General features: G+C 48.6%; 1 protein-coding gene across 5 annotated transcripts in view; it reads right to left on the bottom strand.

Moving 5' to 3' along the window:
- The window catches only part of ST8SIA2 (ST8 alpha-N-acetyl-neuraminide alpha-2,8-sialyltransferase 2), a 665,484-nt gene that overhangs the window by 291,957 nt on the left and 348,108 nt on the right, over positions 1-25,419 (bottom strand). Inside the window, exon 1 of one of the 5 annotated variants that reach the window (XM_073568745.1) lies at positions 2,242-2,301. The exons of the other annotated variants lie outside the window; for them this stretch is intronic. Within the exon in view, the coding sequence (XP_073424846.1) occupies positions 2,242-2,246 (5 nt within the window). The 5' untranslated portion in view covers positions 2,247-2,301. Of the gene's footprint in view, positions 1-2,241; positions 2,302-25,419 lie in introns of those variants that run through there. 5 annotated transcript variants of the gene reach the window in all.

Here is a 25,419-nt window from a genome sequence, read left to right as displayed (position 1 = left end):
CAGTAGGTATGGTGTTTGATGGATGCAACTCAGTATTCTTTTTCCTCCAAACACGACAAGTTGTGTTTCTACCAAACAGTTCCAGTTTGGTTTCATCAGACCATAGGACATTCTCCCAAAACTCCTCTGGATCATCCAAATGCTCTCTAGCAAACTTCAGACGGGCCCGGACATGTACAGGCTTAAGCAGTGGGACACGTCTGGCACTGCAGGATCTGAGTCCATGGTGGCGTAGTGTGTTACTTATGGTAGGCCTTGTTACATTGGTCCCAGCTCTCTGCAGTTCATTCACTAGGTCCCCCCGCGTGGTTCTGGGATTTTTGCTCACCGTTCTTGTGATCATTCTGACCCCACGGGGTGGGATTTTGCGTGGAGCACCAGATCGAGGGAGATTATCAGTGGTCTTGTATGTCTTCCATTTTCTAATTATTGCTCCCACAGTTGATTTCTTCACTCCAAGCTGGTTGGCTATTGCAGATTCAGTCTTCCCAGCCTGGTACAGGGCTACAATTTTGTTTCTGGTGTCCTTTGACAGCTCTTTGGTCTTCACCATAGTGGAGTTTGGAGTCAGACTGTTTGAGGGTGTGCACAGGTGTCTTTTTATACTGATAACAAGTTTAAACAGGTGCCATTACTACAGGTAATGAGTGGAGGAAAGAGGAGACTCTTAAAGAAGAATTTACAGGTCTGTGAGAGCCAGAAATCTTGATTGCTTGTTTCTGACCAAATACTTATTTTCCACCATAATATGCAAATAGAATGAAAAAAAAACAGACAATGTGATTTTCTGGATTTTTTTTTTCTCAGTTTGTCTCCCATAGTTGAGGTCTACCTATGATGTAAATTACAGACGCCTCTCATCTTTTTAAGTGGTGGAACTTGCACTATTGCTGACTGACTAAATACTTTTTTTCCCCACTGTACATACATACACACTTTGAGCTTTATATATTAGATATGAGTTTCACTTTTTATATTGAAGAATTGAAATAAATTAACTTTTTGATGATATTCTAATTTTGTGAGAAGCATCTGTAAATCTGACCTCAATATAGAATTAACTGAACAAAATAAGAACAATTTTAAAAGCCATTTTTCTGGAATTAAGGTGGTTGAAGAAAGTCTGGGAAGGTACTATCTCGTCTAAAAATTTGAGTTATTTTAAACAATATAGTGAAATAAAAATGAACATAAAATTTTGTGTTTCTGCATCTTATGTATGTTTGGATGTTTTTATTCATCACACTGTTTTTACACTACACAATGTTATTCAGATTGTATCTTACAACCTAAAGTTTAAAAATGGCATGCATCGTATCAGACACTTACGGTAATTAAAACACTAGGATACATATTTATTTAGATGAGGATAAAGTTTAATTTGAAGAGAAAATCAACTTTTTAATCATTATGCAAGTTAGAGTATTTCAAAGACGTTCTCCAGCACCAAGCTATATAGGTCTTTCAAGTGTGGACCAGGGCTCCACCATTACAATGAACAAATCTAGTGTCCAAAAGAATGGCTCTGCACCAATGACACCAATAAGGTGGTATCCAAACTATAGTGATGAACTGAAAAAGGCCACTTTCTGGCTGAAACTTCAGTATTATCTCACTACATATACTATATACAGTATTTACTGATGGACATGTAATCAAAGAATTACTTGGGTAATATTCTATCTTCTTGCAATTGGTGTAGCAAAATTCTCTTTGAATACTGCAAAGAGTTCAAATGGTACCCAGTGGGTGTTTATGAGCCAGTCGAGAGCTTTGACAGTTGTCATTAAAGGGTAACTGTACTTTCGAGTACCGTATATTCTCATGTATAAGCCGACCCGTGTATAAGCTGACCACCCTAATTTTGTCACAAAAAACTGGGAAAACTTATTGACTCGTGTATAAGCCCAGGGTGCACAGTGAGTGGCCCCAGATAATGCTGCTAGTGAGTGGCCCCAGATAATGCTGCACAGTGTGTTGTGGCCCCAGATAATGCTGCACAGTGAGTGGCCCCAGTTATGCTGCACAGTGAGTGGCCCCAGTTATGCTGCATTTTCCCGCTGGGCCGCTGTCATGTGGGCCGCGGGCGTCAGCGCCCGCTCATCTGGCCGCTTGCCAGCTGATCCGGCCACTGGCCTGGCTGTTGTTCCTGCCGCCGGCCCTCTGCGCGCACTGCAGGGAGATAAGCGGCCATGCACCCCATCCTTGCCCAAGCTTGAGACCCCCCCCGCAGCCACTCACAGCATCACTTGACTGCTCTCTTCTCTGTACACAGGACCTGTAATGAGGTCACAGAAGGGGAGGAGTCAGGGGTCACATGATCAAGAGCCTTTGTCCAGACCCCTGATCAGGTGACCCCCCTGACTCCGCCCCTCATGTGACCTCATCACAGGTCCTGTGCACACAGCCCTGCCTCTTGGTGTCTGCCGAACTCTGCTGTGCTGGTTGTCATGGTGCTGGATGAGGTAAGTATGTGTAGGGTTAGGAGGGGTTTACAGGGTAGATGTAGCAGTGCTGTGTGTGTATGAGGTGTATGGAGCGGAGCCGTGTGTTTACGAAGTGTACGGAGCGAAGCCGTGTGTGTACGAGCTGTACGGAGCAGAGCCGTGTGTGTACGAGGTGTACGAGCGGAGCCACATGTGTACGAGGTGTACGGAGCAGAGCGGGATGTGTACGAGGTGTACGCAGAGGAGCCGTGTGTGTATGAGGTGTACGGAGAGGAGCCGTGTGTGTATGAGGTGTACAAAACGGAGCCGCGTGTACGAGGTGTACGGAGCGGAGCCGTGTGTGTACGGGGTGTACGGAGAAGAGCCACGTGTGTATGAGGTGTACGGAGAGGAGCCGCGTGTGTACGAGGTGTACAGAACAGAGCCACGTGTACGAGGTGTACAAAGAGGAGCAGCGCGTGTATGAGGTGTATGGAGCGGAGCCGTGTGTGTACGGGGTGTACAGAGAGGAGCTGCGCGTGTACGGAGAGGAGCCGCGTGTGTACGAGATGTACAGAGCAGAGCTGGATGTGTACGAGGTGTATGGAGAGGAGCCGCGTGTACGAGGTGTACAGAACGGAGCCGCGTGTACGAGGTGTACGGAGAGGAGCCGCACGTGTACGAGGTGTACGGAGTGGAGCCGTGCGCGTACGAGGTGTACGGAGAGGAGCCGCGTGTGTACGAGGTGTACGGAGCGGAGCCGTGCATGTACAGGGTGTACGGAGAGGAGCCGTGTGTGTATGAGGTGTACAGAACGGAGCCACGTGTATGAGGTGTATGGAGAGGAGCCGTGTGTGTACGAGGTGTACGGAGAGGAGCCGCATGTGTACGAGTTGTACGGAGAGGAGCCGTGTGTGCATGAGGTGTACAGAACAGAGCCGCGTGTGTACGAGGTGTACAGAACGGAGCCACGTGTACGAGGTGTACAGAGAGAGCTGGATGTGTACGAGGTGTATGGAGAGGAGCCACGTGTACGAGGTGTACAGAACGGAGCCGCGTGTACGAGGTGTACGGAGAGGAGCCGCGCGTGTACGAGGTGTACGGAGTGGAGCCGTGCATGTACGAGGTGTACGGAGAGGAGCCACGTGTGTACGAGGTGTACGGAGCGGAGCCGTGCATGTACAGGGTGTACGGAGAGGAGCCGTGTGTGTATGAGGTGTACAGAACGGAGCCGCGTGTACGAGGTGTACGGAGAGGAGCCGCATGTGTACGAGTTGTACGGAGAGGAGCCGTGTGTGCATGAGGTGTACAGAACAGAGCCGTGTGTGTACGAGGTGTACAGAATAGAGCCGTGTGTGTACGAGGTGTACAGAATGGAGCCGCGTGTACGAGGTGTACGGAGAGGAGCCGCGCGTGTACGAGCTGTACGAGGTGTACGGAGAGGAGCCGCATGTGTACGAGGTGTACGGAGCGGAGCCGTGCATGTACAGGGTGTAAGGAGAGGAGCCGTGTGTGTATGAGGTGTACAGAATGGAGCCGCGTGTATGAGGTGTATGGAGAGGAGCTGTGTGTGTACGAGGTGTACGGAGAGGAGCCGCATGTGTACGAGGTGTACGGAGCAGAGCCGTGCATGTACAGGGTGTACGGAGAGGAGCCGTGTGTGTATGAGGTATACAGAACGGAGCCGCGTGTATGAGGTGTATGGAGAGGAGCCGTGTGTGTACGAGGTGTACGGAGAGGAGCCGCATGTGTACGAGGTGTATGGAGCGGAGCCGTGCATGTACAGGGTGTAAGGAGAGGAGCCATGTGTGTATGAGGTGTACAGAACGGAGCCGCGTGTACGAGGTGTACGGAGAGGAGCTGCATGTGTACGAGTTGTACGGAGAGGAGCCGTGTGTGCATGAGGTGTACAGAACAGAGCCGTGTGTGTACGAGGTGTACAGAATGGAGCCGCGTGTACGAGGTTTACGGAGAGGAGCCACGCGTGTACGAGGTGTACGGAGCGGAGCCGCATGTGTACGGGTTGTACAGAGAGGAGCCGCGCGTGTACGGAGGGAAGTCGCGTGTGTACAAGGTGTATGGAGCGGAGCTGGATGTGTACGAGGTGTACGGAGAGGAGCCGTGTGTGTATGAGGTGTACAGAACGGAGCCATGTGTACGAGGTGTACGGAGAGGAGCTGCGCGTGTACGAGGTGTATGGAGCGGAGCCGCACGTGTACGGGGTGTACGGAGAGGAGCCGTGCGTGTACGGAGGGAAGCCGCGTGTGTATGAGGTGTACGGAGCGTAGCTGGATGTGTACGAGGTGTACAGAGAGAGGAGCCGCATGTGTACGAGGTGTACAGAGCGGAGCCGTGCCTGTAGGGGGTGTGCGGAGAGGAGCTGCGCGTGTACGAGGTGTACGGACCGGAGCTGTGTGTGTACTTGGTGTACGGAGCGGAGCCGCGTGTGTATGGGGTATATGGAGCGGAGTCGTGTGTGTATGGAGTGGAGCCATATGTGTACGGGATGTACGGAGCAGAGCCAAGTGTGTACGAAGCATACAAAGCAGGCTTTTCCCACGGACACAGGAGTACACGGTGGAGCCCCGAGGAGCATTTTAAAACTCACACATGACATTCCGCCGGAAGTGATATGCTGGAAGCTGACCGGAAATGGGATAATTTCATGAGGAGATTGTGACGGAACTAGGAATGCTTCAGTTCCATCACCATGTCCTCCTCCGACAGCGCAGACAGCAGGATCGCCTTGGAATCGAGGATGCCGGCCTTGTGAGCGGATCATGATATGTTCTGCATCGGGAGGCACAGGTGGGCACTACAATGGGAGGCGGGCTGCTATAGTATCTTTATAGAATCTTTCTTTATTTCTTTCTCTTTATTTCTTTCTCTTTTTCTTTCTTTCTCTGTTCTTTCTTTCTCATTCTCTGCTCTGTCTTTCCCTCATTTTCTTTCTCTCTCTCTGTTCTTTTTTCTCTCTCTAATCTTTCTTTTTTCTCTCTCTCTGTTCTTTCTTTCCCCTCTTTCTTTCTTTTTCTTTCCCCTCTTTCTTTCTCTCTGTTCTTTCTTTTCTTTACTTCTTTCTTTCTCTCTCTGTTCTTTCTCTGTCTCTCTCTGTTCTTTCTTTCTTTCCCCTCTTTCTTTCTCTCTCTGTTCTTTCTTTCTCTCGCTCTCCTTTCTTTCTCTCTCTGTTTTCTTTTTTCCCTCTCTCTGTTTTCTCTCTTCCTTAGTGCCAGTGTGCCCATAATGCCAGCCACTGTGCCCTCAGTACCAGTCAGTGTGATCAGCAGTGCTAAATGGGTGCGGTTGGGCGTGTACATGGGTGTGACTAGTTGCAAAATGGATGTGGCCGGGGCGTGGCCTAAAATTTAAAGCGTCTTTCTCCCTCTTTCCCTTCTTCAAAACCTGGGAGGTATGATAGGGGCGGCTGTGACCAGGGGGTCTGGTTGCCCAATGGATAGCAGTTCTGCCAGGAATTCTGTCACCGTGCGTACAAAAGGGGACAGAGCTTTGGGAGGAGTACTGTACCTAAAAGCAGAAAATTGGATCCTACACAGGACTATTACAAGGAACTAAACAAGTTGGTATCTTGTCTGACAGACGAATCCATAAGAGCCGATGACCTGATACCAGAGAGTCCAAAAATAGGGACATTCTACATGCTTCCCAAAATCCAAAAATCTGGAAATCCAGGGAGGCCGATTATCCTTACTGAGCAGGTATCTGGATGGGTAGAGGGTGTTCTTAATCCCCTGGTAAAGGATACACTCAGCTACATTCAGGACACAACTGACCTATTGAATAAACTAACAGCAATAGGTCCTCTACCAGAAGGAACCTGTTATGAATGGGTCACCGAGGAGGATAGCAGGCCAGGCTAAGCCACAGAAAACCAGAGAGGTTGGTAACTAAGCGAATGCAGACCTCTGATCCTGTCCACACAACTAGCAGTAGCCGTGGAGCGCACCTACGATGATCCTAGACGCCTCAGAACAGCCGGAGAGCTATTTAAGCCTAAAGCAAGAAAGGGGAAATCTAAACTTCCACGGAGCAGACCCCAAAGGAATAGATAGCCCCCAAACATATATTATCGGTGAGACAAGATGAAAACACAAACACAGGCAGAAAAATAGACTGAGCAAACGATGGTGCCCACACTGACTAGACAGGACAGGAAAGGAAGGACACTGTCTGCAATCACGCAAAAAACCCTGCAAAAAGTCCACCAAATCTGATGCACAAAAACAATGAAGTCGCACGACTTCGCCCCCACTTAGAATCATAGAATCATAGAATCGTAGAGTTGGAAGGGACCTCCTGGGCCATCTGGTCCAACCCCCTGCTCAAAGCAGGATTCGCTAAATCATCCCAGTCAGATGTCTGTCCAGCCTCTGTTTGAAGACTTCCATTGAAGGAGAACTCACCACTTCTCGTGGCAGCCTGTTCCACTCATTGATCACTCTAACTGTCAAAAAGTTTTTTCTTGTGCTTTATCAGCACTCTGGTATATTCTGAAAGCAAAGCAAAAAAAGACCAATATAAAAGGGGACAAAACAAAATGGCACATGCAGTAACATATGGGCGGTGATTCAGCACAGCCCCAGCCAGAGCTAGCTAACCCGCACAAAGCAGAGATAAACAAAACCAGATCAAATGCAAACAGAATAGCAAATGAACCACTTAGCTGAACATGCAGGGAAATAGAAGGAGACATCAGACCTCAGGAGGCACAGGAAGAAAATCACCAGCAGGGATAGAGGGAGTCAGCTGTCTTAAATCCCAATCAAAAACCCCAGATCTCCAATCGTCTTCCTCATTATCAGGTGGCAAGCCTCAGTCAATCAGATCAGCTCCACTACCTCCAGTAACCACCAGAGGGAGCCCAGAAAGAGAACTCTCAATCTGACCAGCTCCACTATCTTCAGTAATCACCAGAGGGAAGCCAGAGAGTGAATTCACAACAGTACCCCCCCTTGAGGAGGGGTCACCGAACCCTCATCCACGTCACCAGGCCGGTCAGGATGGGCCCAGTGAAAAGCATGAACCAATCTTTTGGCATCAATTTCAGAAGCAGAGACCCAAGAATTATCCTCCTGGCAATAACCCTTCCATTTGACCAGGTACTGGAGTCTTCGTCTAGCCAAATGAAAATCCAATATTTTCTCTACCACATACTCCAAATTACCTTTAACCAATACAGGGTAAGGAGGCGCCACCATAGGAACTACTGGCTCTACAATCCTCTTCAACAAGGATTTATGGAACACGTTATGAATCTTAAATGTAACTGGAAGAGCCAAAATGAATGAAACGGGATTAAGGATTTCCAAAATCTTATAAGGTCCAATGAATCTTGGCTTGAATTTTGGAGAAGCAACCTTCATAGGAATATTCTTTGAAGACAACCAAACCATATCACCCACTTTAAACTGGGGACCAATGGTCCTATGCATGTTGGAAAACCGTTGGGCTTTTTCCTGAGAGTGGAACAACTTATCCACCACTTGGTCCCAAATCTGCTGCATTCTCTCTACCATGGAATCCACACTTAGGCAGGCTGAAGATTCCACCTGCCCTGAAGAAAATCGATGATGAAACCCAAAATTACAGAAAAAGGGCAACATCAAAGTGGCAGAACTAGCCCTATTGTTTAGTGCAAATTCGGCCAAGGGCAAAAATTAGACCCAGTCATCCTGATCAGCAGATATGAAACATCTCAAATAGGATTCCAAAGTCTGGTTTGTTCTCTCAGTCTCCTCATTGGTCTGAGGATGAAATGCAGGGGAGAAAGATAACTGAATTCCCAGTTTGGAACAAAAAGCTCTCCAAAATCTGGAAACAAACTGGACTCCTCTGTCTGACACAATGTTCTCAGGAATCCCGTGCAACCGAACCACCAGTTGTAAAAACAAGGGCACCAACTCAGAAGAAGATGGCAACTTTGGGAGTGGTACAAGATGGACCATCTTAGAAAATCTATAACAGATCACCCAGATAACAGTCATTCACTGAGAGACAGGAAGATCAGAAATAAAATCCATTGAGATATGAGTCCATGGCCTCCTGGGCACCGGCAAGGGCATCAACAACCCACTAGAACGAGAGCAGGGCTTGGACCGAGAACAAGTTCCACAGGACTGCACAAAATTCCTGACATCACGAGATAAGGCAGGCCACCAAAAAGACCGACTCACCAAATCTCAGGTACCAAAAATACCTGGATGACCAGCCAACGTGGAGCAATGAATTACATTACTCTTTTCTTCCACTGGTCAGGGACATACAATTTTCCCATAGGGCAACGTTCAGGTTTGTCCTGAAATTCCTCCAGGGCACGTATCAAATTGGGTGAGATGGCGGAAAGAACTACACCCTCAATAAGAATGGTAGTAGGCTCGGTCACATCAAGAGAATCCGCAAAGAAACTCCTAGAAAGGGCATCCACCTTAACATTCTTAGTGCCTGGAAGAAAAGAGACCACAAAATTAAAACGTGTGAAAAACAAGGCCCACCTAGCCTGTCTTGGATTCAAGTGTTTGGCTGATTCAAGATAAATCAAATTCTTGTGGTCGGTGAGGACAACCACAACTTGATGTCTAGCTCCTTCCAACCAATGTCTCCACTCTTCAAATGCCCATTTCATGGCCAACAATTCCCGATTCTCCACATCATAGTTACGTTCAGATGGGGAGAATTTTCGAGAAAAGAAGGCACAGGGATTCATCTTAGAAGTCACCGGATCTCTTTGGGACAAAGCGGCTCCTGCACCAATCTCAAAAGCATCTACCTCCACCTGAAATGGGAGTGAAGCATCAGGTTGCCGTAGAACTGGAGCAGAAGTGAATCTCCGCTTAAGCTCCTGAAATGCCGAAACTGCCTCTTCTTTAACAATACCAGAAAAATTACTTATAAATTTATGGTAGAAATTAGCAAAACCCAAAAACTTCTGGAGAGCCTTCAAAGAAGTGGGCTGAACCCAATCTTAAATGGCCTGTATCTTGGCCGGGTCCATTTCAGTAGCCGACGGGGACAAAATGAATCCCAAAAATGAAATCCTCTGTACACCAAAGAGGCACTTTGATCCCTTAACATACAGAGAATTTTCCCTCAAAATCCGGAACAAAGGTGAAGAGGATGGTCTAATATGACCCTTCTCCAACGACTCCTTGATATAAGATCGCATAGCATCATGTTCGGGTACCGATAAGTTGAAAAGCCGACCCTTGGGAAATTTACACCCGGGCATTAACTCAATAGCACAGTCATAACTCCTATGAGGAGGCAAAGACACAGACTTACTCTCACTGAATACATCAGAAAAATCAGCCAAATAGTCAGGAATATCATGAGACTGGGGAGAGGTGGAGAAAACAGGAGTGTCACCAAGAACATATTGACAACCCCAACTCACCACAGACACAGATTTCCAATCTAAAACAGGATTATGAGTTTGCAACCAAGGAGAACCCAGAACAATATCATGCAAATTGTTGGTGGTCCGGAGCGACCCGCATTATCACCTGGGTCCAAAACTGGGGTTTATTCTCCGTCAAAGGAGTAGCATCAATACTCCAAAGGATAGGAGTCCACAGGGGTATCATGGGAAAACCAGAACATTTAGCAAAGTCCAAATCCATCAGATTCAAAGCTGCTCCTGAGTCAACAAAAGCCTTAGCGGAAAATGTAGACAAGGAGCAGATCAGGGTAATCGCCCAAAGGAACATAGGCTGTACACTGTGCACCGCAAATTTGTGAGCAAAATGCTTTTCTCATTTAGGGCAGACAGCAATAGTATGAGAGGTGTCCCCACAGAAAAAACACAACTTATTATGCCTTCTAAACTCCTGATGTTGCACCCTGGACAAAACCCTATCACATTGTGTTAGGAACGGTGGAACGCACTAATTAAAAATGAATAATAAAGTGCGTTTGCCGCTCGGGGTCCACCGTGCAGTAGATGTTACACCGCTGCTAGGTAATGACAGACGAACAATATAACGGTATAATGCGCATGGGTTAGACTTCACTCGAAGTGCACAAAGCGGGCTCTGTTCACACACAGAGGCGCTGCAACATAAACATATGAAAACGCTGAGCCTGTTAGTGTCACAGACCACAGGGAAATGCACACATGGTATCTAGTCACAGGAGCAGGACCCAAGGCAGAGGAGCTGCGTCCGTCTAGACTTACCGTGTTTGCAATGTCGCTACTGCGGACGCCAAGGAGAGCTGCAACTGCAGCGCGGCGTAGGGCACGGCCACTAGTCGACAAAGCTAGGAAGCAGGCGCAGTGTTGGATGCTAGAGTAGAGATGCGGTGTGCACAGTGGCATAAGGCTTGCCGCTGACTGGCGCTGACTTCTGCACTAATTCCCTATCCACATGTGTAATATCAGAGCGAAGGGGTTTCAAATGAGTTAGTCACCAGAGTCATACATCCGTCACCATTCACACATTAGCTTGAAAAGTCTATACTAGCACATGGACAAATGGTCATGCGCGCTTTTTATAGCTGTGCGGGACCTTCCAGATCTCCGAGATGGACCAATGAGATCTGGAGTAAGACCTGGGCACATGACTCCTGATCTCCAATGGGAGATCGCCTTGTGAGCATGCCCAGTAGGAGCACAGAGGAACTTAGTCTCTGCAGCGGTCTGCTGCAAAGTAATCTCTGCAGTAGATAGACAGCAGGAGACCGCAGAGTGTGAGGCTCTGGATTCCTGCAGAGCAGATGCAGAAACCAGACGCCTAACATTACCCCCCCTCCTAGGGCCCCCTCCCCTCTGAGCCTTCCAGTCCAACACCTTGTGCCCATCAGAGGCATAGGTCTCAGACTCATCCGAAGGCAAGTTTGATGTCCCTGTAGATGACACAGAAAACCGGGACATGTGGAAGGTATCAGAGGCGGCAAGATAGCCAGGTTTAAGAAGGGACACATGGGAGACAACGGGAGCTGCAAAACCACCCGGAGCATAGGTTGAAGTGGAACACCACGGTGTGTCGGCGGACATTTCCATTCTGTTTAAGGAGGCTATCCCGAGCACATGAGGCGCATGCCCGAATATATTTTATAATGTCCCGAGCCCTGTGCGGCCACCAATATGACCCTGCCTGGAGTTTTGTGGTCTGTATGTTGCCACAGTGACCACCCGCCCTGGACGCATGTGCCCACGCGAGAACCTTCGGCCGAAGGCGAGGGAGAACAAAGGTCTTGCCCGGCGGCACAGAGTTTGGCCATTGCGGGGCCCCGTTATCCTGGGGAACAGAGTGTTGACAGTGGTAGCTGCAAGTGGAGCTTAGTGCCGGACGTGCCTCGAGACTGGCGCGAGACACCTCCATGGGCTCTGGGAGTGAACACTCTGGCTCGGGTGATTCCAGAGATTCAAAGAGGTTGGGAGCCGGAGTAACTCTCCGTCTGGATTGAGCACGCTCCAGCCCGCGCTCCGAGAAACGGAGATTAATACGGGTGGCAATGGCAATCAGCTCCTCCAGACTTGCAGGAACCTCTCTGGTAGATAGAGCATCCTTAACATGCTCAGCTAAACCTCTCCAAAACACAGGGATGAGGGCTCTATCAGACCACTCCAGCTTGGAAGCCAGTGTCTGAAAATGAACGGCATACTGGCTGACCGAGAGGGATCCCTGCGTTAATGCAAGGAGCTGAAGAGAGGTATCGTTCGTGACTAGTGTTGAGCATTCCGATACCGCAAGTATCGGGTATCGGCCGATACTTGCTGTATCGGAATTCCGATACCGACTTCCGATATTTTTTCAATATCGGAATTCGGCATCGGAATCGGAAGTTCAGTTGATTGACGGCCTGACGTCATCATGATGCGCGGTGTGTGCGCATCATGATGCGCCGTCATTTCGGGCCTTCCGGGGGTCTCTGCCGGCCTGCCGGGGGGCTGTGCCGGCCTGCCGGGGGGCTGTGTGGACTGCCCGGGGTCTCTGCCGGCCTGCCGGGGGGCTGTGCCGGCCTGCCGGTGGTCTGTGCACCCTGTGGGGGTCTGTACCGGCCTGCCGGGGGGCTGTGCCGGCCTGCCGGGGGGCTGTGCTGATGTCCGGGGGTCTGTGCAAGCATCGTCCGATGGGACTACAAGTCCCATCGGGCGATGCCTGCTACCATGACAGTGATTGACACATTAGCCAATGATGGGACAGTAGTAGTCCCATCATCCGGCTAATGTGTTAAATGTTAAAAAAAAAAAAAAAAAAAAATACTACATACATACTACATGCATGCTACATACATACTACATGCTACATACATACTACATATATACTACATACATACTACATACATGCTACATACATACTACATACATACTACATATATACTACATGCTACATACATACTACATGCATGCTACATACATACTACATACATACTACATACATGCTACATACATACTGCATGCTACATACATACTACATACATACTACATGCATGCTACATGCATGCTACATGCATGCTACATACATACTACATGCTACATACATACCACATACATACTACATACATGCTACATATATACTACATGCATGCTACATACATACTACATATATACTACATGCATGCTACATACATACTACATACATACCACATATATACTACATACATACAATACATACATAGACATACAGTACATATAACATAGAGTAACATACTTACCAATACTTGTCACATTGTTCCCCGAAGCCATTGTCTTTCCGGAATAAATATTAACATAACAAACCACAAAAATACTCACCCACGATCCGAAGCAGTCCACGAGTGTGTCCCACGACGATCTTGGGTAGAGAACTGCAGCATCAGATGATGCTGCCGTTCTCTACGGGCTGCAGGAATCCAATGACGGAAGGTAGGTATCCTTCCGCACTGTATTCCTCCGCCACTTAAAAAAAAAAAAGTCCCTAGTCTCACTTTATGCCATTGCTGTGTGGGAAATTCCCACACAGCAATGGCATAAAGTGAGACTAGGGACTTTTTTTTTTTTTAAGTGGCGGAGGAATACAGTGCGGAAGGATACCTACCTTCCGTCATTGGATTCCTGCAGCCCGTAGAGAATGGCAGCATCATCTGATGCTGCAGTTCTCTACCCAAGATCGTCGTGGGACACACTCGTGGACTGCTTCGGATCGTGGGTGAGTATTTTTGTGGTTTGTTATGTTAATATTTATTCCGGAAAGACAATGGCTTCGGGGAACAATGTGACAAGTATTGGTAAGTATGTTACTCTATGTTATATGTACTGTATGTCTATGTATGTATTGTATGAATGTATTGTATGCATGTAGTATATATGTAGTATGTATGTAGCATGTAGTATGTATGTAGCATGCATGTAGTATATATGTAGTATGTATGTAGCATGTAGTATGTATGTAGCATGCATGTAGTATGTATGTAGCATGCATGTAGTATGTATATGGTATGTATGTAGCATGTAGTATGTATGTAGCATGCATGTAGTATATATGTGTTATGTATGTGGTATGTATGTAGCATGCATGTAGCATGCATGTAGTATGTATGTAGTATGTATGTAGTATATATGTAGTATGTATGTAGCATGTAGTATGTATGTAGTATGTATGTAGTATGTATGTAGCATGTAGTATGCATGTAGTATGTATGTAGCATGTAGTATGTATGTAGTATGTATGTAGTATATATGTCGTATGTATGTAGCATGTAGTATGTATGTAGCATGCATGTAGTATGTATGTAGCATGTAGTATGCATGTAGTATGTATGTAGCATGTAGTATGTATGTAGTATGTATGTAGCATGCATGTAGCATGCAGTATGTATGTAGCATGCATGTAGTATATATGTAGTATGTATGTAGCATGTAGTATGTAGCATGCATGTAGTATATATGTAGTATGTAGCATGTAGTATGTATGTAGCATGCATGTAGTATATATGTGTTCTGTATGTAGCATGTAGCATGCATGTAGCATGCATGTAGTATGTATGTAGTATATATGTAGTATGTATGTAGTATGTATGTAGCATGCAGTATGTATGTAGCATGCATGTAGTATATATGTAGTATGTATGTAGTATGAATGTAGCATGTATGTAGTATGTAGTATGAATGTAGCATGTATGTAGTATGCATGTTGTATGTATGTAGCATGTAATTTTTTTTTTTTTTTTTTTTTACATTTAACACATTAGCCGGATGATGGGACTACTACTGTCCCATCATTGGCTAATGTGTCAATCACTGTCATGGTAGCAGGCATCGCCCGATGGGACTTGTAGTCCCATCGGACGATGCCTGCACAGACCCCCGGAGCCTGCACAGACCACCGGCAGGCCGGCACAGCCCCCCGGCAGGCCGGCACAGCCCCCCGGCAGGCCGGCACAGCCCCCCGGAGCCTGCACAGACCACCGGCAGGCCGGCACAGACCACCGGAGCCTGCACAGACCCCCTGGCAGGCCGGCACAGCCCCCCGAAAGGCCCGTACAGACCCCAGAGAGGCTGTACAAGGGCAGGAAAGGGTTTTTCTTATTCCGATACCGGAAGTCACATAGACTTGAATGGGACTTCCGGTATCGGAATCGGCGATACCGATACTTTTTTTAAAGATCGGCCGATACCATCCGATACGATACTTTGAAGTATCGGACGGTATCGCTCAACTCTATTCGTGACCCATGGTCCCAGGAACCTGCTTGATAGATGTTAAGAACTGAGCAGCGGTCCGAACCTCAGGGTCACCATGCTCCCACAGTGGCATGGCCCACTCCAACGCCCTGCCCGACAGAAGGGAAATAATAAACCCCACCTTAGCCTGTTCTGTAGGGAATCACGCAGCCAGTAACTCCAGCTTGATAGAGCACTGGCTCACGAAACCCCTACAGGAGGCACAATCGCCAGAAACTTTATCGGGCATTGGGAGGCAGGAAACTGTCGGCGCAGGGGAGGACGTGGACATTCGTGAAACCGCCTCTGCGATCACCTGTACAGCAGCCTTCAACGACTTCGCCGCTGAGATAACACTCTCAAGAGTAGCCAACCAGCCCTCTAGCTTGCGAATGCACTGAAGGCGTTGCTGCTGATCTGCTATTACTAGCCAGACCCTTGCGCTAGTATAATGTTAGGAACGGCGGAACGCACTAAATAAAAATAAATAATAAAGTGCGTTCGCCGCTCGGGGTCCACCGTGCAGTGGATGATACACCACTGCTAGGTAATGACAGACTAGCAATATGGCAGTATAATGCGCATGGGTAAGACTGCACCCGAAGTGCGCAAAGCGGGCTCTGTTCACACACAAAAGGTGCCACAAGGTAAACATACGAAAACGCTGAGCCTGTTAGTGTCACAGACCACAGGGAAATGCACACACGGTATCTGGTCACAGGAGCAGGACCCAAGGCAGAGGAGCTGCGTCCATCTAGACGTACCATGTGTGCGGCGTCGCTACTACGGATGCCAAGGAGGGCTGCAACTGCAGCACGGCATAGGGCACGGCCACTAGTCGACAAAGCTAGGAAGCAGGCGCAATGTCGGACACTAGAGTAGAGGTGCGGTGTGCACAGTGGCCTAAGGCTTGCCAATGACTGGCACTGACTGCTGCGCTAACTCCCTATCCACATGCATAATATCAGAGGGAAGGGGTTTCAAATGAGTCAGTCACCAGAGTCATACATCCGTCACCATTCACACATTAGCTGGAAAAGTCTATACTAGCGCATGGACAAATGGTCATGCGCGCTTTTTACAGCCATGCGGGACCTTTCAGATCTCTGAGATGGACCAATGAGATCTGGAGCAAGACTTGGGCACATGACTCCCGATCTCCAATGGGAGATCGCCTCGTGAGCATGCCCACTAGGAGCACAGAGGAACTTAGTCTTTGGAGCGGTCTGCTTCAAAGTAATCTTCTCTGCAGTAGATAGACAACAGGAGACCGCAGAATGTGAGGCTCTGGATTCCTGCAGAGCAGACCCAGAAACCAGACGCCTAACACATTGCATGGGTTCAGAAGTTTGTTCGAAAGGCGGCAATGCCTCTCGTGTAGTTTTACGTTCACATAAACGCCGATCAATTTGAATGGCCAGTGACATAGAGTCGCCAAGACCAGAGGGAACAGGAAATTCCACCATAACATCTTTTATGGTTTCTGCCAAACACTTCCGAAAGAGATCTGCTAGGGCATCGTCATTCCATTTAGTAAGGACCGCCCACTTTCGGAATTTTTGACAATATAACTCTGCAGAATCCTGAACCTGGTTCAATGCCAATAAAATTTTCTCAGCTTGATCAATAGCATTAGGTTCATCATACAACAACCCCATGGCTTGAAAAAACGCATCCACATTAGCGAGAATAGGATCTCCGGGTGTCAAAGAAAAGGCCCAATCCTGGGGATCGCCGCATAGCAGGGAGATGACAATTTTAACCTGCTGCACAGAGCTCCCCGATGAGTTAGGTTTCACAGCAAAAAATAATTTAGAATTATTCTTAAAATTCAAAAATTTAGACCGATCCCCAGAAACACATCAGGAGTCGAGATTTTTGGTTCAACAGCAGATGATTGAGCGAGATATGCAGAAATTCCCCGCACTTCAACAGCGAGCTGCTCAACACGATCAGACAATTGCTTAGTCTCCATTTAGACAAAAAATATCCTCCTATAGCCCCAGAGAAAGAGGAAAAAAAATATGAAAAAAAAATTCTGACACTTTTTTTTTCTTAAATCTTTCCTCTTTAGAGTACCCTAGAGTCAACGGTTAGTCTGGTGATTCTGTTATGAATGGGTCACTGAGGAGGATAGCAGGCCAGGCTAAGCCACAGAAAACCAGAGAGGTTGGTAACTAAGTGGATGCAGACCCCTGATCCTGTCCACACAACTAGCAGTAGCCGTGCAGCGTACCTACGATGATCCTAGACGCTTCTACACAGCCGGAGAGCTAACTAAGCCTAAAGCAAGAAAGAGGAAATCTAAACTGCCCCGGAGCAGACCTCAAAGGAATAGATAGTCCCCAAACATATATTGTCGGTGAGACAAGATGAAAACACAAACGCAGGCAGAAAAATAGACATTTTGGGTCGACAGACGGGTCCTTTTTTCTGTCAGGATTGATCCAGCAGCACTGAAGACTCATTCAGATAACACACTAGCAGCTGGGCAAGCGAGCTCCTGTAGGGCATATTGTGCCAAATCAGGCCAGGTGTCTAGTTTATTGGCCCAATAGTCAAAGGGGAATGACCGGAGAGGGAGAACATCGATATGGGACGAGAAGTAGTTTGTTAGCATAGTTGACAACTGCTGTCTCCGGTCACTTTCGATCGATGCAGTATTACCAGTCGTGTGAGCAGTACTTGAAAAATCAGTCCACAACATGGTCATGAAACCCCTGTGTCCAACGCCACTTCAGCTGTGTGCACCATGAACACCTCTTCCATGTTGCCCCCTCCAGCTCGTTGGAAAAACATCACCACCGCTGTGTGCTGGGAATGCCTCAAACAAACGGTTTACCAGAGTTGCTTGTTTGTTAGCCAATATTAGCTCTAGGTTCTCCTGTGGCATGATGTTTTGGAATTTGCCTTTATAGCGTGGATCCTGGATGCTGGCCAACCAGTAGTCCTCATCGTTCATCATTTTGGCAATGCGGGGGTCCCTTTTTATGATCTGCAAGGCATAATCAGACATGTGGGCCAATGTTCCAGGTGTCAATGATGCACTGCGAGTGCTGGGTGGAGGAGCACTTTCTGGCAAATCAACTTCCCTCCAGTCACGCACAAACCCTGTACCTGACCTTGCCACGCCAACATTTTTTCTTGCCCACTGAGAAGCATCCTCCTCCCCAAAATAATCATCCCCATCATCCTCCTCCTCTTCCTCTTCTTCCTCCACCTCGTCCATGAGACTTCCCTGAGCAGACAATGGCTAACTGACATCAAGGCTTCCCTCCTCCTCTTCCTCCTCGGCTGCAGATGCCTGCTCCTTAATGTGCGTCAAAGTTTGCATGAGCAGACGCATAAGTGGGATGCTCATGCTTATGATGGCGTTGTCTGCGCTTACCAGTCGTGTGCATTCCTCAAAACACTGAAGGACTTTACAGAGGTCTTTCAGCTTTGACCACTGCACACCAGACAACTCCATATCTGCCTGCAAACTGCCTGCCCGTATATTCTCCCACAAATGAATTACAGCTTGCCTCTGTTTGCACAGCCTCTGAAACATGTGCAGGGTGGTATTCCACCTTGTTGCAACGTTGATAATTAGGCGGTGCTTGGGAAGGTGGAGCAATCGCTGCAGCTTCTGCATACGACTGGAGTCTACGGGAGAGCGGGGAATGTGCAAGCACAGTCTTCGCACCTTATGGAGCAGGGGTGTTAACTCCGGATAATTATTGAGGAAGCACTGCACCACCTGGTTCAAGGTGTGAGCCAGGCAAGGTATGTGTCTGAGTTTTGAAAGGGCTATGGTTGCCACAAAATTCCTGCCGTTATCACTAACTACTTTGCCTGCCTCAAGATGTAGACTGCCCAGCCATGACTCAGTTTGTCGCTGAAAGTAGTCGACCAGTACCTCCGCGGTGTGTCTGTTGTCGCCCAAACACATCATCTTCAACACAGCCTGCTGACGCTTACCACTAGCTGTTTGATAGTGGGACAACTCGTGTGCAACACTGGCAGGTGCGGATGGAGTGCTCGTGCAACTGCGCTCTGTGGACGAGCTTTCGCTGTGGACCCTTCATCCACCACATTAACCCAGTGCGCAGTGATGGACACGTAACGGTCCTGGCCATGCCTACTGGACCATGCATCTGTTGTGAGGTGCACCTTTCCACTCACTGATTGCTTGAGTGCATGGACAATGCGGTCTTTCACATGCACGTGGAGGGCTGGGATGGCTTTTCGTGAAAAGTGCCTACTGGGTAGGTCATAGCGTGGTAATGAGTATGCCATGAGTTCGCGGAAAGCTTTGCTTTCAAGCAACCGGTAGGCCATCATCTGTAACGAGATTAGTTTGGCAATGTGGGCGTTCAAAGCCAGTGTACGTGGATGAGAGGATGAGTACTTTCTTGTCCTACTCAGAGTCTCTGGTAGGGTGAGCTGGACTTGAGAGCTGCATATGGTGGAACTAGCGGTGGACATGGCGGACTGAGAGAGTTGGTGATGGTGTTGCTGATGGCCTAGATTCAGTCTTTCGTAGCAATAACATTGTGATTCCATGACTGCTTTGCCCTTGCGACGACACCTCGACATTTGTTGATGGTGGTGTGCTAACCGGTGGGCTTATAGTGGGGGAAGCGATGTAGCGTTGCTGACTACCTTCATTCGGAGCAGGTGCACATGTGGTACATGAGGTTTGGTAGTCCGTCCACGCTTGCAAGTGCATGGTGGTTAAATGTCTAAGCATGCAACTGGTATTCAAATTTCTCAGATTTTTCCCTCGGCTAAAGGTCTTTGCGCACTTCTTACAGATAACTTTTGCCTGATCATTAGGATTTTGTTCAAAAAAGTGCCACACTGCACTCTTCCTACTATGGAAGACATTTTGAGACCTTGCACGCTGTGCTAATTTGACCATCTGGCCAAGCTGTCATGCAACTCTTTTGGTTTTTGTAACACGTTTTTGGACTGCTACAGTCATGCCAGATAACAGCTGTTGCGATGTCGTTGCCCGCTGCGGATCCTCCTCCTCCTCTTCTGAGCTATTGGCAGCGGCACCCTCTTCCCCCAATGTATGCCAATCTGGGTCAACAACTGGGTTATCCATCACCTCCTCTTCAATTTCATGTGCACCTTCCTCTGTGTCACCGTGTAAGGTGGTATAGTATGCGGGAAGGGGCACCTGAGTTTCATCAGGGTCTGATTCTGCCTCAGTACACTGCGAGGACAATGTAGTGCTCTGAGTGAATGTACCAGCAGAAAAATCTAGCAGTGGCTGTGCATCAGTGGACTCCATGTCAGATTCATCCTGGACTGGGGATTTCACGATTTGACTTGCTAACCCAGGCATGGTATGTGAAAAGAGCTCCATGGAGTAATAGGTAGTGTGGCCTGCCACATCCTTCACTTTTGGTAGGGGTGAAGGACACAAGGAAAGGTGTTGTTTCTGACCAGGAGCCTCTACTGACGACTCAGTGCTTTTATTTTTTGAAACTTCAGAAGAGGAGGTGAGAGAGCTGGAGGCTGTGTCAGCAATGTAAGCCAAAATTTGTTCCTGAAACTCCGGCTTAAAAATTGGTTTACCTACTTCCAGAAAAGAGAGCCTTCGAGGCCTTGTGGAGCCAGATGATGACGCAGGCTCAACACCTCCTGCCTTAGGTGCTATTGTGCTTTTGCCACTACCAGCAGATGCAACACCACCACCACCACCATCGGGACCAGCTGGCAACCCCCGCCCACTTCCATGGCGTCTTCCACCATACGTCCTCATTTTTGTGAAAATGTGCCCAAAATAACACCAGCTATATGGTACTGTAAAACAAGGTAGAAGGTACAGTATATCTACTATTGGTGAGAATTTGTGGACGCTGAACTATTGTCTCAGGCCCAGTAGAGATTACACCTCAATGTAACAGGCTGAAATTGGATGGTGTATGACAAGGTGGAGGGTGTCTATAGGATTGGTGAGAATTTGGATCTCACTAGAGATTTGAGGACGCTGCCAATGATGCTCTCAGTCCAAGTATGGACACAGGCAGCCTAATAAACAGGACTGCTGCACACACAAAAGGGTGGAAAAATGAATGCTTGATACCTGTGCAGAAAAGAGGAAGAAAAGTATTTTTGCTTTTGAAAAAGCAGTTTGCACAGCAGTGTGCAAACAGCAATGCAGCTATCAGTGAGCCTTATAAGGCAGCCTAATAACCAACAGAGCTGATGCACAAAAATAGAGCCTCCCCTATCACTGCACACAAAGTGTTGTGTTGTAAGTGGAAATCACTAACAGCAGAAGCAGTTTTTTGTTCTTCTTACCTGCCTAACGCTCTCCCTACAGAATCATCAACAGCAGCAGCTCTCCCTATGCTAAGATCGGCATAAGTAAGATGGCGGTCAGCGTTCACACCCTTTTATAGCCCCTGTGACGCCACACAAACCAGCCAATCACTTACATGCCCTTCTCAAAGGTGATGGTGACCGATGCCTATGTCATCACGTTGCCCACAGTGTGCGTCCTCCATCATTGGCTGAAAAAGGGCGCTGGAAGCATCTTTTGAAACGCAACTTTGGCGCTCTGGTCGCCGACCTCATGGCCGACCTCACGCTATGGTCGAGTTTCGTTTCATGAAACTCGACTTCAGCGAAAGTCACCGACTTTTGAATATGACCGACCCGTTTCGCTCAACTCTAGTTGCAATCAATGTTGGTGATAGTGTTCATTTCATCCATCCTTGGTGGAGGAAGGAGCTGTCTTAGCTCTGGTGTGGAAGGAGTCATAGGGGATTTCCTTGTAGCTCTGACAGAGCTTGGTGGCAGCGATTCAGGAGGAGAGCTGCATTCTGGTGGTGGACTCTGTTGCCAGGAGCAAGTGCAACAGAGTAAAGCTAAGTGGTGTTTCCCTGTTTGTTTCTTTCCCTTAGTGTGTATTAGTACAGCGCTGGGGCCAGTGCCTGCGCCACCCAGCTCCCTAGCAAGGGATAGGTGTAGGGTGTGCTAGGGCGACAGGTTCCTGATCGGTGCCCGGTGCAGAACCGGCATAGGGAACGTTAGGAGCATTAGGGACACTGACTCAGGGGAGTGCAGTAGGTCTCCACGTCCCCTTTCCCTATCGCAGGGCCCACCGTTGTAACTGTTTCCCCTTTCCCTGTGTCTCGTTGTTTACAGTTACCGGCCTGCGGGTCGTGTCACACAGGACGGGTCATCGTGACAACTTGCCTTTCATTTTATCCTGCTCTTTAACCATGCTCACATTTGCCCTCACCGCTTTTTCTCCACTAATCCTCACTCTCCTTCACTATCCCCACCTGTACCCTCGAACCAAATAACTATCTTCCCCTCTTTCTTACCCCCTACCTTGCTTCATCTGCAGACCTGCTCCTTAACCTTAGACCTCTCCTACTAAAATATAATATAAGCCGGTCACTCTCCTTCACCCTCCTGCTTTCCCTTTCTCTGCTTCTTCTCACTGCTGGCGGCATATCTCCCAATTCTGCCCCCTGCCTCATACATCCCACTAATCCTCACCCCAATCTTTCTTACACTAAGAGAAACTACTGCAATCCCTCACACTTAAAATCTGTGCCACTGACCCCCACCCCCTGCTTCCTCTCTCTTGAGCTCTTTGGAATGCCCGCTCCATCTGCAACAAGTTCCAAGTGATCCACAATCTCTTTACTTGCTGCAACCTTTACTTTCTGGCTCTCACTGAGATTTGGCTGATGCCCCCTGACACGGCCTCCCCTGCTGCACTTAGTTACGGTGGCCTCCACTTTACCCACACGCCTAGCTCTGGCAACAGACATGGCAGAGGAGTGGGTTTCCTTCTTTCTAAAAACTGCTCCTTCAACCCTATCCAACCCCCACCATCCCTTATCCTCCCTTCTTTCGAGGTCCACTCTGTCCGTATTTACTCTCCCGCTAATCTCCAAATGGCTTTCATATACCGTCCACCAGGCTCAGCCACTGCCTTCATCGACCAATTCTCCACCTGGCTTCTTCACTTTCTGTTTGCTGACATCCCCACCATCATCATGGGTAACTTTAATATCCCTACTGACACCCACCAGCCAGCAGCCTCCAAACTCCAGTCACTTACTTCATCCTTTGGACTTACTCAGAGGTCCTCCTCAGCCACCCACACAGATGGACATACATTAGACCTCATCTTCACCCGCCTCTGTTCGCTATTTAATCGTACAACCTCTCCCCTCCCCCCTATCTGACCATCACCTACTCACCTTCTCATCCCAGTCCTCCTCACCTGCCCAATGTTAGGAGTCAGATTCCTGCATTTACTCAGCAGGGATCCAGATCCTCACATTCAGCACTCTCCTCCTATTTTACCACTGCAGAGGAGATTGCAGAGGAGATTGCCTTGCAGCAAATCTCTCTTGATGCTAAGTCCTTCTGTCCTTTTACTGGGCATGCTCATGGGACGATCTCCCATTGGAGATTGGGAGTCATGTGCTCAGGTCCCGCTCCAGTTCACATTGGTCCATCTCAGGGATCTGGAAGCGTGAAGAAGGTCCGGGCTGCTATAAAAGGCGCGCATGGCTGTTCCGCCATACGCTAGTATAGTCATACTTGCTGCTCTGTGTATGAGGATGGATGCATGATTCTGGTGACTGACTCATTTGAAACCCCTTCCCTCTGATATTACACATGTGAATAGGGACTGAGTTAGTTTCAGCGCCAGCGCTCCTCTACTTCAACTTGCACAGCTGCTAGCGTCCGACATTGCGCTTGCGCCTTGCCTTTGCCGTTTGGCGGCAGTGTCCATGCCGTGCTGCAGTAGCAGCCTCGTTTGCGTTCGCAGTTGCAACGCTGCACACACAGTAGGTCTAGACGGACGTAGTGCCGCTGACTTGGGCTACTCCTGTGATGTATACCGTGTGTGCGTTTTTTACTGAGTACTGTGACTACAACAGGCTCAGTTATTTGTGTTTGTACTTTTGGCATCTCCGTGAGTTTAACTGAGATTGCTCTGCACACCTGGGTGGAGTTTAACCCTGTGTGCAATTCCGCCATAGTGCTCCTGCCACCACTTAGCAGCGGTTATTTCACCTACTGCACGGTGGACCCCGAGCGGCGAACGCAATTTATTTATATTTTTATTTAGTGCGTTCCGCCATTCCTAACATTACACTAGCGCCAGGGTCTGGCTAGTGATGGCAGAACAGCAGCAACTCTTACAGTGTATTCGGCAGCTTGAGGGTCGGCTGGCCACTCTTGAGAGGGCTTTCTCAGCTGCACAATCCAACGAAGCTGCTGTAAAGGCAATCACAGACGCAGCTTCCCGTATGTCCACGTCCTCCCCAGCGCCGACAGTTACCCGCCTCCCATTGCCCGATAAATTTTCTGGCGATGGTGCCTCCTATAGGGGTTTCATCAGCCAGTGCTCCATTCAGCTGGAGTTACTGGCTGCACGATTCCCTACGGAACGGGCCAAGGTGGGGTTTATTGTTTACCTGCTGTCGGGCAAAGCATTGGAGTGGGCTACGCCACTATGGGAGCGTGGTGACCCAGAGGTCCGGACCGCTGCTCACTTTCTAACAGCTATTAAGCAGGTCTTCCTCGGTCCACGGGTCACACACGATACCTCTCTTCATCTTCTAGCTTTGACTCAGGGTGCTCTCTCGGTTAGTCAGTATGCTGTCCGTTTTCGGACACTGGCTTCTGAGTTGGAGTGGTCCGATAAAGCCCTCATCCCTGTGTTTTTGAGAGGTTTGGCGGAGCATGTAAAAGATGCTCTCTCCACTAGAGAGGTTCCTGCCAGTTTGGAAGAGCTGATTGCCATTTCCACTCGCATTGACCTCCGATTTTCGGAGCGCGGAATGGAGCCTGCTCAATCCAAACGGAAGGATACTCCGGCTCCCAATTTTTTTGAGCCTCTGGAACTACCCAAGCCAGAGGTTCCACCTCCAGAGCCCATGGAGGTGTCTCGCACCGTTCTTCAGGCGTGTCCGGCACAAGACTCCAGGCGCGGCCTTATTTGTCAACACGCGGGGTCTCAGAACAACTGTGCCCCGCAACGGCCAGATTCTGTACTGCCGGGTAAGACCCTTGTTCCTCCCCACCTTCGGCCGAAGATTCTTGCCTGGGCACACACGTCCAGGAGGGGTGGTCACTGCGGCTATATGAAGACCACAAAACTCCAGGCAGGGTCTTACTGGTGGCCGCACCGGGCTCGGGATGTTAAAAAATATATTCGGGCCTGCGCCTTTTGTGCTCAGAATAGCCTCCTTAAGCTAAGAGCGGAGACGCCCGCCGACACACGGTGGCATTCCACTTTAACTTCTGCTCCTGCTGTCTCCCACGGGTCCCTTCTCAGACCTGGCGAGCTTGCCACCCCTG

The sequence above is a fragment of the Dendrobates tinctorius genome, unplaced genomic scaffold (assembly GCF_039654945.1).
Source record: "Dendrobates tinctorius isolate UK_male_01 unplaced genomic scaffold, ASM3965494v1 ptg000022l, whole genome shotgun sequence".
Classification (NCBI taxonomy): domain Eukaryota; kingdom Metazoa; phylum Chordata; class Amphibia; order Anura; family Dendrobatidae; genus Dendrobates; species Dendrobates tinctorius.
The sequence above is the reverse complement of the archived record's forward strand: the minus strand, read 5'-3'. Positions and strand labels throughout refer to the sequence as shown.